This window comes from Girardinichthys multiradiatus, chromosome 23 (assembly GCF_021462225.1).
Source record: "Girardinichthys multiradiatus isolate DD_20200921_A chromosome 23, DD_fGirMul_XY1, whole genome shotgun sequence".
Lineage (NCBI taxonomy): Eukaryota > Metazoa > Chordata > Actinopteri > Cyprinodontiformes > Goodeidae > Girardinichthys > Girardinichthys multiradiatus.
The window spans coordinates 41,098,951-41,121,582 of NC_061815.1; the positions used below are offsets into that span (position 1 = coordinate 41,098,951).

At 41.1% G+C, this 22,632-nt stretch overlaps 2 protein-coding genes and 1 long non-coding RNA gene across 3 annotated transcripts in view; 2 read left to right on the forward strand and 1 right to left on the reverse strand.

The window, feature by feature from the left end:
• Positions 1-14,376, reverse strand: part of efemp2a (EGF containing fibulin extracellular matrix protein 2a) — a 29,966-nt gene extending 15,590 nt beyond the window's left edge. The window contains exons 1-2 of the mRNA XM_047354494.1: positions 14,187-14,376; positions 5,980-6,210 (exon numbers count right to left, since the gene is read on the reverse strand). Of these exons, the coding sequence (XP_047210450.1) occupies positions 5,980-6,081 (102 nt within the window). The 5' untranslated portion in view covers positions 6,082-6,210; positions 14,187-14,376. The remainder of the gene's footprint in view (positions 1-5,979; positions 6,211-14,186) is intronic.
• On the forward strand, positions 314-5,973 carry LOC124860893. The gene is made up of 4 exons (XR_007036486.1): positions 314-942; positions 1,031-1,198; positions 1,643-1,779; positions 3,347-5,973. It is a non-coding gene; the product is annotated as an uncharacterized LOC124860893 (long non-coding RNA).
• A 2,245-nt stretch (positions 14,377-16,621) lies between the features above and the next one.
• Positions 16,622-18,605, forward strand: LOC124860093. Its single transcript, XM_047353068.1, has 8 exons — positions 16,622-16,682; positions 16,728-16,890; positions 17,009-17,237; positions 17,344-17,574; positions 17,658-17,799; positions 17,891-18,037; positions 18,126-18,352; positions 18,467-18,605. Exons 2-8 carry the CDS (start codon positions 16,749-16,751, stop codon positions 18,603-18,605), a joined length of 1,257 nt encoding a protein of 418 aa, XP_047209024.1. The 5' UTR covers positions 16,622-16,682; positions 16,728-16,748.
• The last annotated feature ends 4,027 nt before the right edge of the window (positions 18,606-22,632 follow it).

Consider the following 22,632-nt stretch of genomic DNA (forward strand, 5'->3'; position numbering starts at 1 on the left):
GCCAACCTGGGTTGACAGTTTTCAGATACTGTGGCAGAAGCTCCCGGAAGAGCTGATACAAACTTTGGAACGACAGAAAAGGCCAAGTGCACGATTTCGAAGACAAATGGTGAGGATTATTGTCTCTGAAATGATGCAGATTTGCAAGAATCCAACCAAACGCAACACTACTGAAATAGCAGAAAGGATGGTGAGCAGATATCCAAAGTCACTTAAAGATGTCATTGATGGTGACGTTATTGGACTTGGTTATCATTCCCTGGTAAAACAACTCCAGGCTAGAATTGAAAATGTCAAATGACAATACACACCAAAGATAACCAAACGCAAGGCAGAATCAGCTAACGACACTGATGAGATACCTGCTGAGCAAAAAGCCAGTGTTAAGACACGTATGGCTGTCAACTGGGAGCCAAAGTTTTCGCCCCTTTCTGAGACTGTAGAGAGTCAGCTTAAGAGAAAAGAAGACATGAAAAAGATGTTCAAAGACAAAAATTACGCTGCAGAAGATGTGAAAGAACTTATCAAGTCCACCTATTACACGCAACGAAAGGACATCAATAAAGGTACAAGCATCCTGAAGCTATGCCAAGAATGGCCTTTTTTGTTCCACAAAACTGGCATGGCAGAACACTTCCAGCAACTTGCATCAATCTGATGGAAGCCTTCTTCACCAATCTGGACAAAAAGGGGGAGCGCATCCTCAACTTCCTTAAAACTGTTTTTGCTGAGAAAGAAAACCAAGTTCTGGAGTCTCTCCTCAAGTTAGCAAATGACAAAGGTCAGTCCAGTGGTTGTACAGAGATGATTCTTCTTCTACTTGCTTTTTTTTTTTTTTTTGTGAGAAGGAAGAGCATATGTTCCACTATGTTGAGAAGACCAACCTTGCTGAAGAGGTTGAGATGGAGGATGTGCTAACAACACCCTGCCTTATTGTGTGTGGTATGTCTGAACCAAGTTTACAAAGTAGTTGAATGGTTGACACAGGAGCCTTTTGTAATACATATTTCTTCATGTTTTTTATTCACAGGGTCCTCTTGCTTCACTGCAGACTGCTTCATGTTGAGCGTTGATCAGAAAATTGTCAATGACGACATCACTGCCTTCTCCTGTGCATCTGCCTGATGTTTGGCAGTTACTATTGTTTTAATATACACTACCCAGTGGGACTGCGGTCAACACTGGAGTTCCTCCAGAGGTAATTCTTATACTTGCATGCAGTCTATATTTACCAGCAAGATAAATTATTCACAATATAGATCAGAATGTTATTAGTTACCGAAATATAATAAATACAAACGACAATTGAAATGGAGGGGAAAAACTGCTACATCTAAATGTTCATAATTGAAACAGTGCCAGTAGAAACTGTGGAAATGTTTTATCATTTCTTTGCTGTTGCTGAGCAGTGTTTAAATTGTATATTTTTTATGGCCATGGGGACAGAAGAGTTCTTCAGTCTGTTTGTGAAGCAGGATAGGCACAAAAGCCTGTCACTAAATATTCCTCTGGTAAATGTTGTGTAGTGTGTCATTGTCTCTGCCACTGAACCCAGCCACCACAAAGCTAGATCTTGTGATATCTTTCTGTTAAGTCATTTATAAACATAACATTAGATGCAATAAAATTTCTTTTCTTCAAGGTGTTTCTTTTCAATAAATCCGGAAAGAGGAACAAAAGTTGAGCACAGCAAGAGGAGGAAGATCTTCGCGGTCAACCCAAGAGTCCTCACACTCATCACTGACCTTGCAGACCATGAGTGGACTTAGACCATACTTTGTGAGTCATGTGATATGAGGTGTAATGTTATGTATGTTAAAAACTGCATTTTATTGGTATTTACAGTGTACACTGTAAGATTTCACATTTTTCATCTTCATGTACAATCTTGCAAATGAGGTGACTGGTTGTTTATGTTGGAGACATATTTTTTTATTTTATGTTTTTTTATATATGCATATAGCAGATGACACCTAAACAGGTTTTATGCTGCACCACTGTCACAGCTTAATTAATCTGTGGGGATTTTACTGTTACAAGTCAAAAAATCTGACAAACAAGAACCGTTGGTAGCATTTCTAGCTTTTACTTGCTATCTATTTCAGAAAGGTTACAGTGGTGCCCAAAACATTTGTTAGAAAGTTCTTATTACTGTGTATGTGCCAATTCCATATGACCTGATATGGATTATTCATTTGAAACACACATGGCACCGGAGTAGAAATGATAATGTTGTCATATCTGTTCAAACTTTTGCACTAGTATAAGGGCATGCTGCATTTTGGATTCAGAGTGTTCACAGTGTTGTGAGAAGTTTGTACAGCCTCACAAATTTTCATTAAATGAAAAATTACAATAAAGAAAGTTTGGTTTTTGAATATTTTATGTAGAGTTTTCCATGTTTTTAACATTAGACAAAACTGGTAACACATTATTTAGCTGCTATAATCAATTGATAATTAATTTCACAATTTGCACTAACTAAAACATTTCTTTAATGTTTCAATGTTAATTTTTAGCCAAAAAGTTTTTGTTTTTTTTCCCCCCAGGGTGGAAACTTAGTTTTATATAACATGGCTTCAAAGTTAGTAAGTAACCATAAAATCAACAATACTGGTGCTCTTTTACCATTTAAAGTATAGGATAAATACCCATCACTTTTACAGTTTTTTACCTTTGAAAAATACAGACAAAACTTGTATTAATACAGTAATTTAGGGATATGTTCACATGGTAAATATGTATTTTATAATTCAAACTGTTAATTTAACAGTAAAATGTTTTCAAATTTCATGGCATGAACCTTGTCTTATATATCATTTAAATGTACATTTTAAGACATTGTTATTTTTTTTCAATGGTTAAAAACAAATTTTTACAATAAAAGGTTAAGAAACCACAATTTATTACTGTAGAATCAGCAACACCAATACTCATCTACCGTAATTGTAAAAAATGTCTTACTGTAATTTTAACGGTGAAATTCTGGCAACCACAGCAGCCGGTTAATTACCATTTAAAATACAGACAAAAACCTGTATTCATACAGGAGTTCAGTGACATGTTTTATAATTTAGACTGTTAATTTTACAGCAAAATACTTTCATATTTCATGGCTCTAACTGTATTTTATATATTGTTTTAATGTAAATTTTAGGATAAAACTTGATAAATTTCAATGGGAAAAACTGCCATTATTACAGTAAAAGGTTAAATAAACCGCCATTTATTACTGTAGAATCAGCAATTGTAAAAATTGTCTTACTGTAATTTTAACGGTTAAATTCTGGCAACCACAGCTGCCGGTATTTAACCGTAAAAATTACATTTTTTTTTTTTTTTACAGTGTGCATTCCTACAAAGAGACGAAAAGAGAGAAGACTGTGAGAGAAAAAAGTGGAAAAACATACGTGACCATACTCCCAGAGCCAAGAAGTTGCATAATATATTCATTATACATAATAAATCTCCAGTAGTGGAACAAGAAAAACGAAGCAGGAGCGTTCTTGTTAAGGCTCTGAGCCGAGAGATGTAAATCCATTAAAAGATTTGTGACATTTTAAAAGTCCCTCTTGAAGCCAAACTTTGCTTCAGAAACAAAGTCTTTAAAGGCTCCGTTTGGAAAAATGGTCATTATCACTGAGAGGGAAAAATACACCAGTGTGACCTGCATGGAAAGAAAAACGGAGGAGAGAGGAAACATGGGATTAAAACCAAATTTATCCCCAGCAATGACGCTTTAAAGTCCCGAGAAGATACGTTTACATGGAACATTACACAGAAAAGACGAAAGGTGACTTAAGGCTAACATTTTAAACCAAAAGCCAGCAGTATCACCTGACAGGTGTGGTGCTGCGGTATGCTGATGTTTTAGGGCCCTCAGGGAAAAAGTTTTGTCTCGACAGGCATCAAAAACGTCAGTTTTTTAGAAGGGATGACTGTAAAACTGAAACTGCTAAGGTTGGAGAAAGTGGCACACTTAATGTCGTCAGCCTTTCAGTTCTTTTAAAAATACACAAATATTTAGAGTGAAAAACCATGAAGATCAAAGCAAAAATCTCCCACTTTGTGAGATGATCTATCGCTGATTTTAATTACTGAGTTATATCAATACTTTAAAGCAGCCATTTTGTCTTTTTCTTTTTTTTTACTGACAGTAATTTGTTTCCCTAAATTTGCCAATACAGATGAATGCAAAGTGGACAGAAATTTATATATAATTTAGAAATTTAAGAATAAAATCTGAAAAGTGTGGCATGCATCTGTATTCAGCCACCCTCAGATAAAATCTAGTGCAACCAACCGGCTGCAGAGGTAAATTAACTCCTATACATCAGAGGAAGAGTAGCTGTCTTGCCATATGTTGATGTAACTTAGGCAACTTAACCTCCAGTTGCCTACCGATCTGCATATCGGTTTTATGTGTGAGCGTTAGTGAGTGCGTGAATTTGGCTCTAGTGTAAAGTGCTTTGAGTTGTCTGATTGGAAAGGCACTATATAAGTTCAGTCCATTTAACTAGAGTCCACCTGTGTGTCATTTAATCTCAGTATAGTTACAGCTGTTCTGTGAAGGCCTTGGAGGTTTGTTAGTGAACAATAATCCACATGAAGAGGAACCCAGCAGAGAGATCTGAGATAAAGCTTTGGACAGGTTTAAAGCACAGTTGGGTTAAAAAAAAAAAACAATATCCTAAACTTCGAAGATTTTATGCAGCACCTTTTAATCCACATCTATGAAGACTTTAAACTGGTTCATTAAACTGACGAGCCAAGAAAGGAGAGCATTAGTTAGAGAAACTGTCAAGAGGCCATGGTAACTCTGAAGGAGCTGCAGAAATCCACAGCTCAGGTGGTGGGACCTGTTGACAGGACAGCTATTTGTCATGCTCTTTACAAATCTGAGCTTTATGGAACATTAGCAAGAAGAAGGTAATTGTTGTATACTTTGTTTGTGTTAAAGTTTGCTGTGAATCATGTACAGGATGCAGCAAACAAATGGAAGGATTGCTCTGTTCTGATGAGACATCATTAAACTTTTTCGCCTACATGAAAAACATTGTGTGTTGAGGAAAACCAACAATACATGTCATCCTGAACACACCGTTCCTACAGTGAAACATGGTGGTGGCAGCATCATGCTGTGGGGATGCTTTTTTTCAGCAGAATACTAGTTAGAGTTGATGGATAAATGGATACATACAGGGGGAAACTCAAAGAAAACCTGTTAGAAGTTGCAAAAGACAAGAGCTAAGGATCACCTTCCAGCAGGACAGACCCTAAACATAAAGCCAGGGCTACAATGAAGCATATTATTGTGTAAGAATAGCCCGGTCAAAGTCCAGACATGAATCTAATTGGGAATCTGTGGAAAGACTTCCAAACTGCTGTTTACAGATGCTTTTATGCATACAGAGTGAGCTGGAGCTATTTTGCAAAGAAAACGGGTGAATATCAGTCTCAGTAGAATCAAGCACCTGAAGACTTGCAACTGGAATTGCCACAAATGGTGGTTCAACAATGCATTTACACAGGAATACACGCCACACTTTTCAGGTTTTTCTTGAAAATCCAAAATTTTCCTCTACTTCACAATTATTTGCCATTTTGTGATGGTCAGTTATACAAAATCCCAACTAAATACATTGAGGTATGTTGTTTTAACAAGACAAAATGTGAAAAAGTTTCATTGGTAGTAAGACTCTTGTGAGGCACTATAGAAAAAGCTTCCAAACTCCTCCCCTAATGGTGATTGAGAACATGTTTTTACAAGCTATTATGAATCTGGGTTCTTAATTCTCAAATATGCATCATGCATTTTTCAATTTGTTTCCCAATTAAAATAACACATAACAGTATTCATAGCAACAAAGACTATGATCTAGAGCCACTAAACCTTTGTTGCTACTGTCAGTAATAATGCTGATGCAAATAAAAAGAAAAGAGAGGAGAGAGAAAGGGTAGAGAGTCATGCATCCTTACCGTGTAGGTGTGAGTTTCTCTATGTGACTGTGAAATCGCACTGTGGAGGAGCACAGACACACATGTGCACACACACAAGACTGACACGCAAGCACGCTGCATACTAATGCACTAACTGATGGGCAATCTAGCAGAAAACATGCACACAAACATACACACACGACTGTCAGACAGGCAGCCGAGCTTTGAAGTCAAGACGCTGCGATGGACAGAGCAGTCGAGAAGATGTATCTGTAATACAGAGACAGAAGGAGAGGGGACATAAAGAAGACACCTTTAAAATTTTGGCCATTAGAATGGTTTAGTTAACTCTCAAAATCACTGCTTTGCTGTATGGGGAAAATAAGGTTATTCAAGTCAAAGAAAAATGTGATGGAGCCGATTCATAATTAGTTTCTCAGAAGACAAACAGTCAGCTTGGTGAACTTTGTTCATCGTCTGTCAACCACACAGTTCTCCTTTAATCGCAGCAAAAAGAAATGGAAATAATCACACTGCCAGTTCAAAACATAAACACTGCGACGTACGCTGAGCTTTGGCTAAAAATAACCAAGTCAATAGTTTCATTTTCGCCGGTTACAGAAAGCTCTCTGTGTCTGCAAACTGGCAGTGAGTGGACTGAGTTCTGTCTCTCAGAGTTAAGGGGCTCTAAGACTCTTAAAACCTGACTCTTCCTTACATGATCTGGGAAGCATAACGTTTTGTGTTCTGTGTGTTTACCTAAGCGTCTCACTCCAGCAAACTGAAAATGAACAACTGCATAATACCTTATAAAGAAATTTATCTGACAACCTAAGTTGGTGCGAACTTGTTGACCCTGCATACCCCCACAGGTCTGTTAGGAGTGCCAAAATGTAGCCAATTAGACCGGGTCAGCTCAAATGAAACGATGAAACACAGTTGAGATCGCCAAGTAGAATGAGGCAGTTGTAACTTATCATAAAACAAAGCAAAAGAACAGCCAGCGTTATGAAACGTATTCACTTCTGCTCTTTTTGAGAAGTTTAAACAGTCTTGTAAAAGTATTGTCAAACCCTGAATTGTTTTATATTATGTCACATTACAACATTAAATGTCAATTTAACTTGCTGTTTTTTTTAAATAATCTGACAACTCTCATGCATTTGTTTTCAATCCCCTTTACTCAGAAACCTCCAAATAAAATCCAGTGCAACCAACTGCTTTCAGCAGTCACCTAATTAGTAAATTGAGTTCACCCATGTGTAATTTTGTCTCAGTATAAAAACAGCTGTTCTGTAAAGGTAGTGGCAGCGTCATGCTGGGGGGATGCTTTACCTCTGCTGGGACCGGTAAGCTGGTCAGACTTGATGGAGCTAAATCTGAGATAATCCAGTAAGAAAACCAAAGGCTGTAAGACTAAGACTGAAGCAGTTGAAGAATGAAATTAAACATGCATCTAGACTTACCACGTAAGGCTTTGAATCAAAGCTTATTCATGTAATATAAAGGCCTAGTCAAAGCCCAGACCTAAATCCAATTGAGAATACTTAAATGATGTTCTAAGACCCCCTTTATCCAATGTGAATATGATAGAGATATTTTGCAATAGATATTTAGGCCAAAGGTTCAGTCTCCAGATGTGCTATGCTGCTGTAGACATACCACAAAAGATTCACAGCTGCAATTCAAATTAAAGATTGTTCTACAAAGTATTACCACAGGGGCACTGAATGCAAATCAGTCAGATTGGATGGAGAGTGTCTGTAAATATAACCTTTTAGAGTTTTAATTGGATTTAGGACTGAACGTTGACTAGGCCACATATACTTTGATCCAAACCAATACATTGTAACTCTTGCTGAAAGTTGAGGGTTGTTGACCTGCTGGAAGGTGAACCTCTGCCCCATTTTCAAGTATTTTGCAGCCATTAAGAAGTTTTTTTTCCAGGATTGTCCTGTATTTAGCTGCATCTGTCTTCCCATCAACTCTGACCAGCTTCCCTGTCCCTGCTGAAGGATAGCATCCCCACAGTATGATGCTGCCACTACCTTTACAGAACAGCTGTATGTTTTACAAAGACAAAAGTACACACCGGTTGACCTGATTTACTAATTAGCGGACTTGTCAAGGCAATTGGCTGTAATAAATTTCATTAAGGGGTAGCAGAGTAAAAGGAGGATTAATAGAAATGCACAACTTCTCAGATTTTTTAACAGTAAAAAAACAAAAAATGAAAACCATGTATTATTTTCCTTTCACTTCACAATAATGCATCGTTATATGTTGGTCTGGTAGATAAAATCCCAACAAAATACATTATAGTTTGTGGTTGTAAGTCGACAAAATGAAAGAAACTAAAGGGGTATGAATACTTTTCGGAAAGGCTGCATTACTTTAAAATAACAGCTCAGAGAAACATAAAGTTGGTTTACACTTTAATGTAAGACTCATCAGTAAAAGATTATTATGTTTCTTTTGTTACTTATTTTTTTTATACAATGCTTGATCCAGCATCCCTATCATTCGCAGGTGAGTCTGTTTTTAATACCCTGATGGACAGGGCTTCACTCCTGGCACAGACACAACCCTCCCTCAGTTAAATGTTCCTGAACAGAAGCTTTGAGTTTAAACCGAATCTAAAAATAAACAAATCAACCCTTCCAACCTTGGCAGACTAAAGAGGTACAAAAGAGCCCAATTTAAGTCCTGAAAAAACTCTAGTCCTGTTTACAAAGAGGGTGAGCTCCAGCTAAAGTGCATGACAGGAAAGTTATAATCACTGCCTGTCTCCATGCATGGAGTCACGCTCGGCATGTGAATTCCAGTGGCCACGTTAGCAAGGGCAGCTTATTGTTGGATTTCAGGCTCAGACAAACAGGGTGACTCCAATGGCCTCAAATACTCGCCTGATGACATCAGAGGCCATTTGTGACCTCTTGAAAACAAAATCATGGTAACACCGCTAGGGCACAGACAGAAAATCATCGCACAACCGAAGTACGTGACATTTCTGAATTGGTGTGACAGCCACATACAACCACCAAGAATGCAAGCTAAACCATCTAAACACAAACTGACCATCAGTCTGGGGTCCACTCACTCACTGGCCACTGAGTGTGGGCTTCAGATCAATGGGTGGAGGACCTCTGGTATGTCCTTTGCAAGGATGTGGGCACTGATTCTGAGCTTGGATGCCCTGTCACTGCTGTGGTTCCCAGGGTATCAGGTTCTGGGAAACCCCCCATGGTTTGACAAAAAAGAGAACAGCTGGGGCCAAAACCTCCAGCCACCGTTCCCCTAAACTCTCGTCTCTCGGCAGGATGCGGAGGAGGATGTCAGAGGATGTGGCTCTGACCCAGGGGTTCATTGTCTGGGTGCTCCCACCACTGATGATGAGAAACAGGGTTTGCAAGAGCTGAAACAGATATCAGATTATTGCTTAGTCATGCTGCAGAAACCTATTTAAAACGCTTTTCTGAGCAAACAGGTTTTTGGCTTCCGGCTCAAAATATGAGACATGTCTGTTTTAGTTTTTAAATATTAATTTCTTTGTGCTTTTGAAATGTATAATTATTATCATTTGATTATCATTAATTACCATTATCTGATAGAACATAGTGTCGTACTGCAGAAAACAATACCTTAGCACCATCTCTAAGGGCGTTCCGCAGGGATCAAGTTTAGGCCCTAATTTGTTCTCTATTTAATAAATGAATTGGGACAGAATTTACTGCAGTCAAATACATTTATATGCTGATGACACAGTTGCTGAGTACTGCAGCTGAAAAATGTTGAGCTTTTACAGGAAGCTTTTCTGCCACTAATCGAATTGGTTCTGAACTCAAAGAATTTTTTATTGTTCCTTTGCCAACACAGGTGATCCTTCTACTGTCACACAGGGACAGCCTATGTTCCTCTAAATATAATTGATCAAAAGCCCAAAACCTAACTCAAATCATAGTTATACTCAAAAGGATAACTTTTATGATTACATACTATAAAAAATGTGGTTGTTTTACAGTTAAAGAGCCACAGTTTTATTTTTTACCTTAGGATTTTGATCAAAGAAAAGAAGCAACCTTTACAAAAAGAGAATGAGTTCATTCTATAATAGAATATTCAATGTTTATGGAAAATTGTGAGGGAAAAAAGCACATGGTTTGCAGCCTGATAACAGAATGACCTATTCCACAAGTGTCATTCTATTCTGGAAATTCTATGCAGATTTTGTATGATGACACATGCAAAAACTACTAAAACCTGGCTTTTTAATTACCCAAAGACAATGCTCATGTCTATATACTTTTGTTAAGAAAAAACTATTAAGAACTATGGAGGCTCTAAAGAGCCACAGATTGAAGATCGCTGCAGCAGATAGTACAAGAAAAGAAAAGTCCCTTCATATAAAAACATGGGAACCTGGCTAAAGGAAAATTATCATGTGAAAAAAATCATCTTTTCTCTGTGTTAGACTATGGTAATATTATTAATATGCATGTTTCTATTTTTCTGTTGAAAAGACTTGACTCAGTGTATCATCCTTTGAAATGAATTTTGTTTCCCAGACTTAATGCGTTACATATTGTTGTACAAATCTCCACATAAAACAGAGAAGAGAAATGCAGATGTTGCTATTTATTGCATGCTTTCTTAGGTAATTTATCTACTTAATATTTAAACCTTTAGTCATATTTATGAAACCAGGCCCTGTTCAAAAGTACAGTTTAATGTTCCCTGAGTGACAACAGAAACCCTAATTTTCAGACATTTCACTTTCAATTGTGTTCTTAAAACTGCTCTGAAATAAACATGTAATTGTTTTACTTAGGCTTTGATTTGTAATCTGCCTATTTTTTTTTTTTCTGACAATGCTTTCAATTGAAACTGTTTCATCTTAACCAGGACTATGAATAAGGAATATGAACAAAGAGAAGCTCTATTGGAACCTTCTCAGCTAAATATAAATTTTATTATAGGTCAACAACACAGGCTTATTACTGTCCACAAAATAATTGTTGTATTCACACAAATAAATTCAAGAAATCTGTTATTTCTAAATGTCAGGGCTTCACACATTTCCAGAAGAGCTATTTAGATAAACAGTCAGCCCACATTTACAACCAAAAGCTTCAGGGCAGCTCTAAAAACAACCACAGGGGCATCTAGACAAACAAGACACAGCTAGACCACACATGCATATACCAAGGGGTAGTGGGGGAGTACAAACTGCAAGGTGGGCATTTGTTGGAGCACAGACAGCTGGACTTGTGCGGCGTAGAGCAGTCAGAGCTCAGATTCAAATGTGGATGTGACCCTGTGAACCTCCAACCAGGGGGTCTCCATCTCACATCCCCTACTATGCAAAGGTTGCTAATCACTCCATTATTTCTTCATACTTTGCTTTCAAGAACCTAGACCTAATTCATATTTTTTAAAAGCTTCCTAAAGGTCTTCAAAAGTTTGTTTTTGGACTTTTACAGCTTTTTCTGTCCAGACTTTGTAACTGACCATGAAAATAAATAGCAGACATTGTATTTAGGAAATTAGGACACTTTAGAGAAGACAAAATACGTGTCAGTCATGGAAAACGATCTACAGCAGATTACCTGTGTGAGAAAATTGTGTCTTTGAGAAAAGTAAAATAATCCATCAAAGACGTGACAAAGAACAACCTTCAGCTGATGGCTCTGTGGAAATCCCCTTGCTGTTATTTTTAATTAATTGAATTAAAGATGTGGGAATAAATGTTGTCTTTGTGATAATTTACTAGTAACAAAAACCCTAACCAACTAATTTAAAACTGGTTCTTTACTAAGCTGCCTGTTATGTCTTCATCTTGAGTTTGGGAGCTTACACCAAGGTTTTCTAAATAACTGAAGTTTTTTTGTCACCTGTTGCTGCACACTTAGTCAGCTGGTTGGCTTACAAGTAGGACAAATTTGGGTTGTTTATTAAATACAGCAGATAAAAAAATGTCCGAGTTTTGCCATGTAAAAACATTTCACCATGATAAATAATTTTACAATATTTTCCACCTTTTTTGTGACTTAAAATACACTTGAAATAGACAAAAATACACAATGATCTGGTTGCATTGCAGTGAGCCATCTTCTAGATATGGGGATGTTCAAAATTAACTTCCACGTTCAAACTTGTGTTAAATAGGAGTTGGAACAAACCTGCCATCAATTAAAGCGCCCACAAACAATCTTCAGTGGGCCTGGCAGGCTTTACCTGACATCTCCCAGTAAAAGGCATGATCTACTGAGAGCTTCCAAAGCATCAGAAGGATCTGATTGTCAAACGTTCTCAGGCATTTCATAACTAATGGGACACAGGGATGAAGTGAGGAAAATATGGCACAACAGTCGCATTACCAAGAGCTGAACATGATTTCAAAAGGCCAAAGCTTGCTAAAGTTTGCTAAAAGACATTTGAAGTTTCCTGAAATCATGTGGGAAAACGTATCATTATCTGATGAAACCAAGCCTGAACGTTTTGGCAGAGAAATAACACTGCACATCACCTGAAGAAAACCATACCCACAGTGAAGCATGGTGATGGGAGCATCATGCTTTAGAGCTGTTTCTCAGCTGGAACTGGAGCTTTAATAAGGCTAGATGGAATTATGAACAGTCAGTGTTGGTACAAAACCTTCAGGCTCCTGCCAAGAAGCTGAAGATGAAAAGTAATAGCAGAGGAAGACTCAAGTTTTGGAACAACCCAGGCAGAGCCCCGACCGGAATCAAATTCAAGATCTCTGATGAGATCTAAAAAAGAAATGTGCACAATGGATGCCCTCGCATTCTGAGAGATCTGGAGCGTTTTTGGAAGGAAGAGTTGGCAAATAATGCCAAGTTAGGATTTGCCAAACTGAAAAAAGCTGCTAGAAAATGAAGAAAATACTTCAGCATAGTACTGGTTTAAATTTGTTATAGCTTCATGTCTTACACCTAAGAGATTTGTTTTTCAACTGAGGTGTACAAGGTAAAGGTCACATTAACGGTGAAAGAAGTCAGTCAGTCATTTTCTACCGCTTATTCCATAGTGGGTCGTGGGGGAGCTGGTGCCTATCTCCAGCAGTCTATGGGCGAGAGGCAGGGTACACCCTGGACAGATCGCCAGTCCATCGCAGGGCAACACACAAACAACCACGCACACACTCATTCATACACCTAAGGTCAATTTAGAGTTACCAATTAACCTAACAGGCATGTCTTTGGACTGTGGGAGGAAGCCGGAGTACCCGGTGAGAACCCACGCATGCACGGGGAGAACATGCAAACTCCATGCAGAAAGACCCCAGGCCAGGAATCAAACCCAGGACCTTCTTGCTGCAAGGCAACAGTGCTACCAACTGCGCCACCGTGCAGGTGAAAAAAGGTTTTAAAAAATCTAATCTAATCTATTTTTTACAAAACAAAAACCTACATTGAGTTACTTAAAACTATAATTAGCAGAGATAGTATAAATCTATGCTTGCCTGTTTTAAAATAACACGATTAGATAACGCCATACGTTTTTGTTTTAAATTTCAGCGTTTATGTCAGTATGCCGTGGTATTTTTACCCAACATTATCATATAGCAAGAACATCATACCAGCCCATGCTGTACCTGAATGATTTAAAGGTCAGACCTATTAAGAAACAAGATGCTGGTCACTCCTGATGTTTGAACATTTGCAAACAAGAAGTTTGGCTGTGTTTACAGGAACAGTCCACTTCTATAATCCCACCTGATTCATAGCAACATACTGTCAAACAGCAGAGAGGCGTTGTCAAAGTTCAGAGCTTTGTTGGCACCTGTTTATCTCCCAGAAGTTTCATTTCTCCCCATCGTTTCTCTAGTGTCCGTAGGTGAAATTGAGTTATGGGATGAGATGGGAGGATTTTGCAATATACAGCACCGTAAAACATGTCCTGTGTTGTGACTCACTGCCTGTCTTCCTGTCTAGCCCCCTGCTACGGTCTGAGGCAACAAGTAAACTACACAGCCACGTTATCCTGGCTCAAGTGAGGGAGCCAAGTGCAGCTGGGGGAGCGGAGCAGACAGCAACCGCAACTGACAGTCGTGTAACTGTGACGTGTATAGCCTGTGCCAGAAAGCTGGGAAAGAGGTACATCTCACCTCCTTTATTTCTTCTTAAAAAGCATGTGGACTTCATCAGTCACCCACCAGCTCTGGGTCTGATATGACATCTACCTTTTATGTGTGTAAGGAACCATTGAAATGCAGTAAAACTCACGGGTGAATCTTTTCCAATGGGTCTTCTGTGTTCAAGCCTCCCTCTGACTGGTGTCCGTCTGCTGGCTGTGATCGTCCCGGATGAGTTGGCATTCAGAAGTGATCCCGTTAACTGCTGCCTGTATGACCCTGAGAGAGTGACTGGGGAGACCGACAGCTGGAGCAGATGAACACATGCAAAGGGAGGGAGAGAGGAGACGAGCGAAGGAACGAGGGAGGGAGGTAGAGACGGGAGTAGGACAGCCCCTTCTTACCCCCCCTCTGGCCCCCTGCACTGCCACCCTCCACCCTTCTGCCTGACCCCCCAGGTTGCAAATTCCCGGTCTGTGGCCAAAATACCAGAATCCCAAATCTGTCCAAATCACAGGCACAACATCTCATAGATTCACACACACATGCCGCCCCCCACTGGTCCCACAACACACCTGGTTTCATTTATTTTAAACCCCCGCAAAAGCCCCAAGCTCCCCCACTGTTTCCTCACTTGCCCCCCATCTATCTCTACTCACCACCCTTTCCTTTTTCCTTTTTTCCGACCATACTTTAAGCCCCTTGCTATCGGCTGACATGAGGGATATTTATAGCAGGGGGAGAAAGAAGTTAATGGAATGTGGACAAAAATCAGAGAAGGGAAGAGAGCGGCTTTCCAAAGAATTACTCAGGAAAATGTGTCAGCTTTTTCTCATAAATAAAATTCTTGTTCTTCTTGAGTTAACATACAGAAAACTTTAAACATGCCCCTTTCTTGTTTGTACATGACTAATGGATTTTCTGCTCAAGGGATCAGAATGCTGTTTGCAAAACTTGTTTCATTATATGATGCAAACTAGTCGGGATGTTGCTTAACCAAAGGTAGTCCTCATGAGTCAACTTGGGGTCAAACATAGAAGGTATTCCTCTTACAGTAAAGAAGCCTCCTCAAAGCAAAAGTGCCTTTAAGAGGAGAAATTAATGTGTTCTTTCAAAGATCCATTGATTATCTGAATAAAACCAAATTCAACTGAGGTTCCTTACGAATCTACTCATATCCCTCAAACGCTTTCACATTTCATTATGATACAACCAAACAAATTTATTGTATTTTTATTGGGATTTTATGTGAAGTAACAACACTAAGTAGTGCATAATTTTGAAGTGGGAGGAAAAGATGACTTCACATTTTCTTTTGCAAATAAAAAAAACTGAAAAGTATGGCATGAACGTTGAGTCAATACTTCATAGAAAAATCGTTACTTCCAGTAAAAGCTGCAACTCTTTTGAGGTCTTGACCTGTATCTAGGGACTAAAATTTCAATTCAGTTCAATTCAATTCAATTTTATCCATTTAAGGCAAATTCCCAACTCGTCGTCTCAAAGCTGTTTACAAAGTCAATTTCTGTCCACTCTTCTTTGAGAGAGCTCAAACGTAGTCAGATTAGAGGCAGAGCATGTGTAAACATGCATTTTTAAACATTGCCACAGATTCTTAAATGGATTTAGGTCTGGACTTTGACTAGGCCATATATTATGCTATCAATCCATTGTAACTGAGGATATATGTTTAGGGTCCCTGTTATGTTGGAACTTGAACCTCTTCCCTAGTCTCCAGTCTTATGGCCTCTGGTGTGTTTTTTCCCTGTATTCAGCTCAATCCATGTCCCATCAAATATTCCCTTTTAGCACGGAATAAAAGCATCCCCAAAGCATGATACTGCTACCACCACATTTCAAAGTAGTGATGGTGTTTAGGATGAAATATAGTGCTAGATTTCCTCGTACTCGTCGTCTTCCGCTTTATCGGGACCGGGTCGTGGGGGCAGCAGACTCAGCAGAGATGCCCAGATGTCCCTCTCCCCAGGCACCTCCTCCAGCTCCTCCGGGGGGAGCCAAAGGCGTTCCCAGGCCAGCCGAGAGACATAGTCCCTCCAGCGTGTCCTAGGCCATCCCCTGGGCCTCCTCCCGGTGGGACGTGCCCGGAACACCTCCCGAGGAAGGCGTCCAGGAGGCATCCGGTATAGATGCCCGATATAGCTGTCAAGTCTCCCGTTTTGGCCGGGAAACTACCGTATTTTAACCTCTTTCCCGCCGTCCTCCCGTATTAGTATTCTCCCGTAAATCTCCCGTATTACAATATAATAATAAAAAAACATTCCTCTGCTTCTTTCTCTGAATTCTGTCACTAGCCTCGCGAGAACTGCCACCTGCAGTAGCCTGGGTGGCAGTTGTCGCGATATTAGTGCCGACGGCAAGAACAAACCTGGAACAACAAAGGAGAGAAATGGATAGATGTGACGAAAGGGAAGGCATTCCTGCCAGAAAGAGAAAGACATCGTGCAAATATCTTGAAAAATGGGACAGCGAATTTTCTTTTATAAAGAAGAGCAGGATGGGGCACATTCACGCGTTCTGTAAGATTTGTAACTGCGATTTTAGTGTCTCCCACTAAAGGAACGACATCAGTCAGCATGAAAAATCGACCAAGCACAAGCGCTGGCTAGAGGCACAGAAACATGCCCAGGCGATGTCAACATTTGTGACTAGAAATACCACCGAGGCAGACCAGGTCATAAATGCGGAGGTTAAAATGGCAATGCTGTGTGCCAAAAACAATGTTGCTTTCAACTTCTGTGATGACTTCAATAAGTGTGTAGCTGAAATGTTCCCGGACTCTGCTATCGCACGGATATTCTCGGCGGGAAAAACCAAGGCTACCCAACTCATCAAAGGTAAGCTGAGTCAAATTAAGTATGAGTATTGTGTACGCATATGCCTATTTAATAATGTCCCGTATGCATATTGTAGGGTAATGATTAGCTAATTTTAATTACTGGGCTCTCTCAACAGGTGCCATAGCAACAGAGCTAGATGACGAGTTGGCCAAAACATGCCGATCTCAGCCATTTTCTGTGATGTGCGACGAATCGAACAACAGAAAAGGAAATAAAGAATTTGTCATCCTAACTAGACTCTACAATGAGGCCACTCTGCAGGTCGTTACAAGATTCATGGAGATGCCTGTATGCAACGTGGGAAATGCAGAAAATCTGTATGAAAAACTGAGTGAAGCACTAAGGTAAGGGAACTCCACTGTGTTGTTGACGTGTGTAATAGTTTGCTTGTAATTATAACCATACGTTTTGTCTAATAGGTTTTATGGCATTTCTTTCTGTTATCCATAGAAAAAGGGGCATCCCATGGGAGAACCTGATAGCCTTTAACTCTGATAATGCGAGCGTCATGAAAGGCAGACACAACTCTGTTATCAGCAGACTGAAACAGAGCCAGCCCCACGTCCAGGACCTCGGCTGCATCTGCCACCTGGCACAGCTGGCCACTGGCTGTGGCACCAGAGCAGCCCAGGTACCGGTGGAAGACATCCTGGTGGGGATATACACCCACTTTGATAAAAGGTAGATGCTAATAAATTAAATAGGACTTCTATTTTTTCTAGGTCTGCAGTTAATATTCTTATAAACATTTTTCTATCTTTCAGTGCAAAAAGATGTGAACTCTACAAAGGGTTTGTAGATTTCACTGATTCAGACCACCTGAAGCTCCTCAGGTACTGCAGCACCAGATGGCTGAGTCTGCTAACCTGTATCCAGAGAGTGTTGAACCAGTGGGATGCACTGCAGGTAAGGATGGTAACTCCAGCAGATATATACACAGTTAATTATGCTAGATTTCCATTTTAACCATGAATTGCCACCCTGTGTCCATATGTAGGCCCACTTTAACAGTCATGAGGAGGTGGAGAGGAGTGCCAAAGTGCGCGATCTAGCAAGCCATCTGCGTGATCCAATCGTGAAGGCTTACTTCATGTTCCTGAGTGCTGCCCTTAAGCCTTTATATGAATTTAATATTGTCTTCCAGGTGGGTGTCAATCATATTGGATGAATTAAATATGGTTGTTCTTATTGTAGCCTTTTTATTACAGTGTGACCAATTATATTTTCTTCAGTCAGAGGCCGTGCAGATTCACAGACTTGAAGAGGAGATGTGCAGGCTGATCAAGAGGATCCTGGGGTTCCTCATACCAGCCAGGGCCATCATGGGTGTACCTCTCAAGGAGGTGGAGTATGGAGAAGGACATCAGTTGGCTGACGAAGAGCTCTTTATAGGAGCAGAAACAAAGGCATTCATGGCAAGGAAAGAGCTCCCTGTGTCAGCGGAGAAGAACATCTTTCAGTGAGTATATTACCCAGCAGTTATTTAATTATATCATCTTTTCACAGTATGAGATTATAGGCTGTAGTGTTTTTTGTTTACTCTTATGCTGTTTTTACTCTTATGCTGTTGTAGATCTGTGAGAAGATTCTATGAAGCAGTGCTTCAGAAGATGTTCTCCTCCTTTCCTCTTGACCATCCACTCCTGAAGGACATGAAAGTGCTGGACCCTGCTGCTCGCCTTGACATTACTCCAGGGACAGGTAGATGTTAGAGTCAGTTCCTCATTGATTAAATTAATAAATGAATATTGCATGGTTTAGATCTGCAATGTTCAGTCAAACACTTGTTTTACATTACAGTGGCAAGGCTAGGGTCCCTTTTCCCTCAGTTGAGCTTGAGTGAGGATAGGCTGAGAGAGGAACTCATTGACTACCAGGTGACAGATAGCAAGCATCTCCCACAAGAAGACAAAACTGACAGATTCTGGGGACTGGTAGGGAAAGATGTGAGGTTCAGTGAGCTGCTAAGATTAATGAAGGCTTTACTATGCATTCCCCACAGCAATGCCAGTTCTGAAAGAGTGTTCAGTATGGTAAGAAAGATTGTTACAGAGAATAGGATGGCATTAGACAACAGCACGGTTTGTGCTTTACAGTCATGTAAAATCAACCACTCTGGCCCAGGCCACAAATACACTCCATTCAAACTAGTCTTAAAGGATGCAAAGGCTACAACAAATTTGTATAATAAGTCTTTAGTGAATGCCAGAGTGAACCTGAGTGAACATGAGAAATTTAAATAAAATGTGTAATGAAGACAAAATGTAAATGTTTAACCTAAAGACAAGCAATGTATATATAAACTGAAAATGTGTTAAATAAATAAATGTGCTTGAACCCCTTTTGTGTTTCATTTAGGCTCTGTTATAACATAGGAATGTCCACAGCATTCAGTGTCAACAAAGGTAGGCTTAATGTAGTCTGTTAGTGGTTGACAAGTGGTTATTTTAGATATCTTGTACACCTGTGCTAAAATGCAAGGGATACTGGAGCTTGGTCGGGGTAGTGGGATGGCTCACAGCGGTTCCCAGAAAACTTCCCTTATTTTCAAATCCAAAACTTGACAGGTATGATGCCCGAGCCACCTCAACTGGTTCCTCTCGATGTGGAGGAGCAGCGGCTCTACTCCAAGCCCCTCCCGGATGGCCGAGCTCCTCACCCTATCTCTAAGGGAGTGCCAGGCCACTCTACGGAGGAAGCTCATTTCAGCCATCCAAAGTGGCCATGACCCAACTTTCATGGCCACAGGTGAGGGTAGGAACGTAGACCGACTGGTAAATCGAGAGCTTCGCTTTTCGGCTCAGCTCTCTTTTCACCACAACGGACTGGCACAGCGCCCCCATTACTGTGGCAGCCGCACCAATCCATCTGTCGATCTCCCGCTCCATTCTTCCCTCACTCGTGAACAAGACCCCGAGATACTTAAACTCCTCCACTTGAGGCAGGAACTCCCCTCCAACCTGAAGAGGACAAGCCACCCTTTTCCGGTCGAGAACCATGGCTTTGGACTAGGAGGAGCTGATCTTCATCCCAGCCGCTTCACACTCGGCTGCGAACCGCCCCAGTGCATGCTGTAGGTCTTGGCTAGAGGGGGCCAGCAGGACCACGTCATCTGCAAAAAGAAGAGACGAAATCCTCTGGTCCCCAAACCAGACCCCCTCCGGCCCTTGGCTGCGCCTAGAAATCCTGTCCATAAAAGTTATGAACAGGACCGGTGACAAAGGGCAGCCCTGCCGGAGTCCAACATGCACTGGGAACAGATCCGACTTAGTGCCGGCAATGCGGACCAAACTCCTGCTCCGCTTGTACAGAGACCGGATGGCCCCTAGTAAAGGGCCACCGATTCCATACTCCTGGAGCACCCCCCCACAGGGCATCACAAGGGACACAGTCGAATGCTTTCTCCAGATCCACAAAACACATGTGAACTGGTTGGGCAAACTCCCATGAACCCTCGAGCACCCTGTAGATGGTATAGAGCTGGTCCACACTGCTCCTCCTGAAGCCGAGGTTCGACTATTGGACGGACTCTCCTCTCCAATACCCTGGCATAGGCCTTACCAGGGAGTTTCGTTGTCCGCTGAGCCAACCCCTCCCTCCTACTTCCTCAATTCTAAAAGGGATTGCTCAATCCAGGAGTGTGGATCCCGCTGTAGTTGGAACACACCCTCCGGTCACCCTTCTTAAGAAGGGGGACCACCACCCCACTCTGCCAGTCCAGAGGCACTGTCCCCGACCATCACGCAATGTTGAAGAGGCGTGTCAACCATGACAGCCCCACAACATCCAGAGACTTGAGGTACTCAGGGCGGATCTCATCCCCCCCCGAAGCCCTGCCACCGTGGAGCTTTTTAACCACCTCGGTGACTTCAGCCTGGGTAATGAAAGAGTCCAACCCCGAGTCCCCAGCCTCTGTTTCCACCAGGGAATGCGTGATGGCAGGATTGAGGAGATCCTCGAAGTACTCCTTCCACCGCCTGATAATGTCCCCAGTCGAGGTCAGCAGCTCCCCACCCCCACTATAAACAGTGTTGGCGAAGCACTGTTTCCCCCTCCTGAGGTGCCGGACGGTTTGCCAGAATCGCTTCGGGGCCAACCAGTAGTCCTTCTCCATGGCCTCACCGAACTCCTCCCACGTCCGGGTTTTTGCCTCTGCCACCGCCCGGGCCGCAGCACGCTTGGCCCCACGGTACCCGTCAGCCGCCTCAGGAGTCCCACAAGCCAACCACAGCCGATAGGACTCCTTCTTCAGCTTGACAGCGTTCCTTACTGCCGGTGTCCACCACCGGGTTCGGGGATTGCCGCCGCAACAGGCACCGCAGACCTTACGGCAGCAGCTACGGACGGCAGCATCGACAATAGATGCGGAGCACATGGTCCTACACATTATTCCAGCAGAATTATGGAGTCCCCAGGAGGGGCACTATCCAGTCGGGGGTGCTAGTTTTCCTCCACATTTAATTATTAGCATGTAGGCCAGGCCTCCTCTGACCACAGCACCTCCTTACATTTATTTGCTGTGTCTCCTAAATAGCTTGTAGTAAACTTTAAGCAGGAACTGTTGAGGGCTTTCTTCAAACCACTATTGGATAAAAGCTAGATTTGTGGATTGTAAGAGTCATAGCTGTCATGTCAACAGATTCTCCCACCTGACCTGTGGATTTCTAGATCTCCTTCTGAGCCACCATAGGTCTCTTTACAGTTTCTCTGATTAATGCTGTCCTTGCCCAGCCAGTTTAGATGGATAACTTGGCTAGATTACAGTTGTCCCATAGACCTTCCATTTTTCAGATGATAATTTGAAAAGTTCCCCAATACAGTGTTCAAAGCTTGAAATATTAGCTTTATTTATTCTAAATATAATTTGATCAGGGATGACACATAAAACAATGTTATATTTAAAATAAACCATGTCCTGTCTATGCTGTCTTGCCAAAGGCTAATTTGCAGGCCCTGTCTCTAGTCAGGGTTTAAGCAGTCACCCTTTAAAAATACTAATGCAAATCCTATTTAAAACCAACAGTAAAATAAGACTTCAATAATTATTTTTTTAAACGAACCCTGTTTTAAACCTCCACATTACCCCTGATCTCGCTGCTGCTCCTTGCAGTTCAGGTGACTGATAATTTTTACGCACTACTTTATGTTGGTCTATCACACAACAATTTTAATACAATGGCTTTTGTGGTTGGAACCTGAAAAAACATACAAGTCTCTGAAAGGCCATATATCCTTCCAGGTGAAAAATAGAAGCTTCACGGAAATAAAAGCGGCCAAATTAAAAATATTGATATCTTCTTTTCAAGATCCATTCAACCAGATTACCTAAATTCAGCCAAATGTAAGTATTTACAGGGTATCACAATATTTTCTCATTTACTATGCTTTTTTTTTTTTTTTTTTTTAAGTAAACCTCCATTGTTTTGGGTTTTCATTCCTCAGCCCTTTTATTTGTGCTGTGTTTGTGTGGTGGCAGAAATGGCAGCGGTCATTATGGGGGATGTGAAAAAAAGAAATCACATTGACAGCCCTCACCCCCCCCCACCCCCATCCATGTAAGGGCGCCCTCCTGGTTGCTCCCCCCTGGTTGCTCCCCCAAGGCCACACACAGACATCCCACATACTGGCTGGAGTTCATCACACATGTGATGTTCTGATCCTATTTAGAAAAACTCAAACACTTAAAACTCAGAGCAGGGCTTATACATGCTCCCAATGCAGGGTTTAAAAAAATTGAAT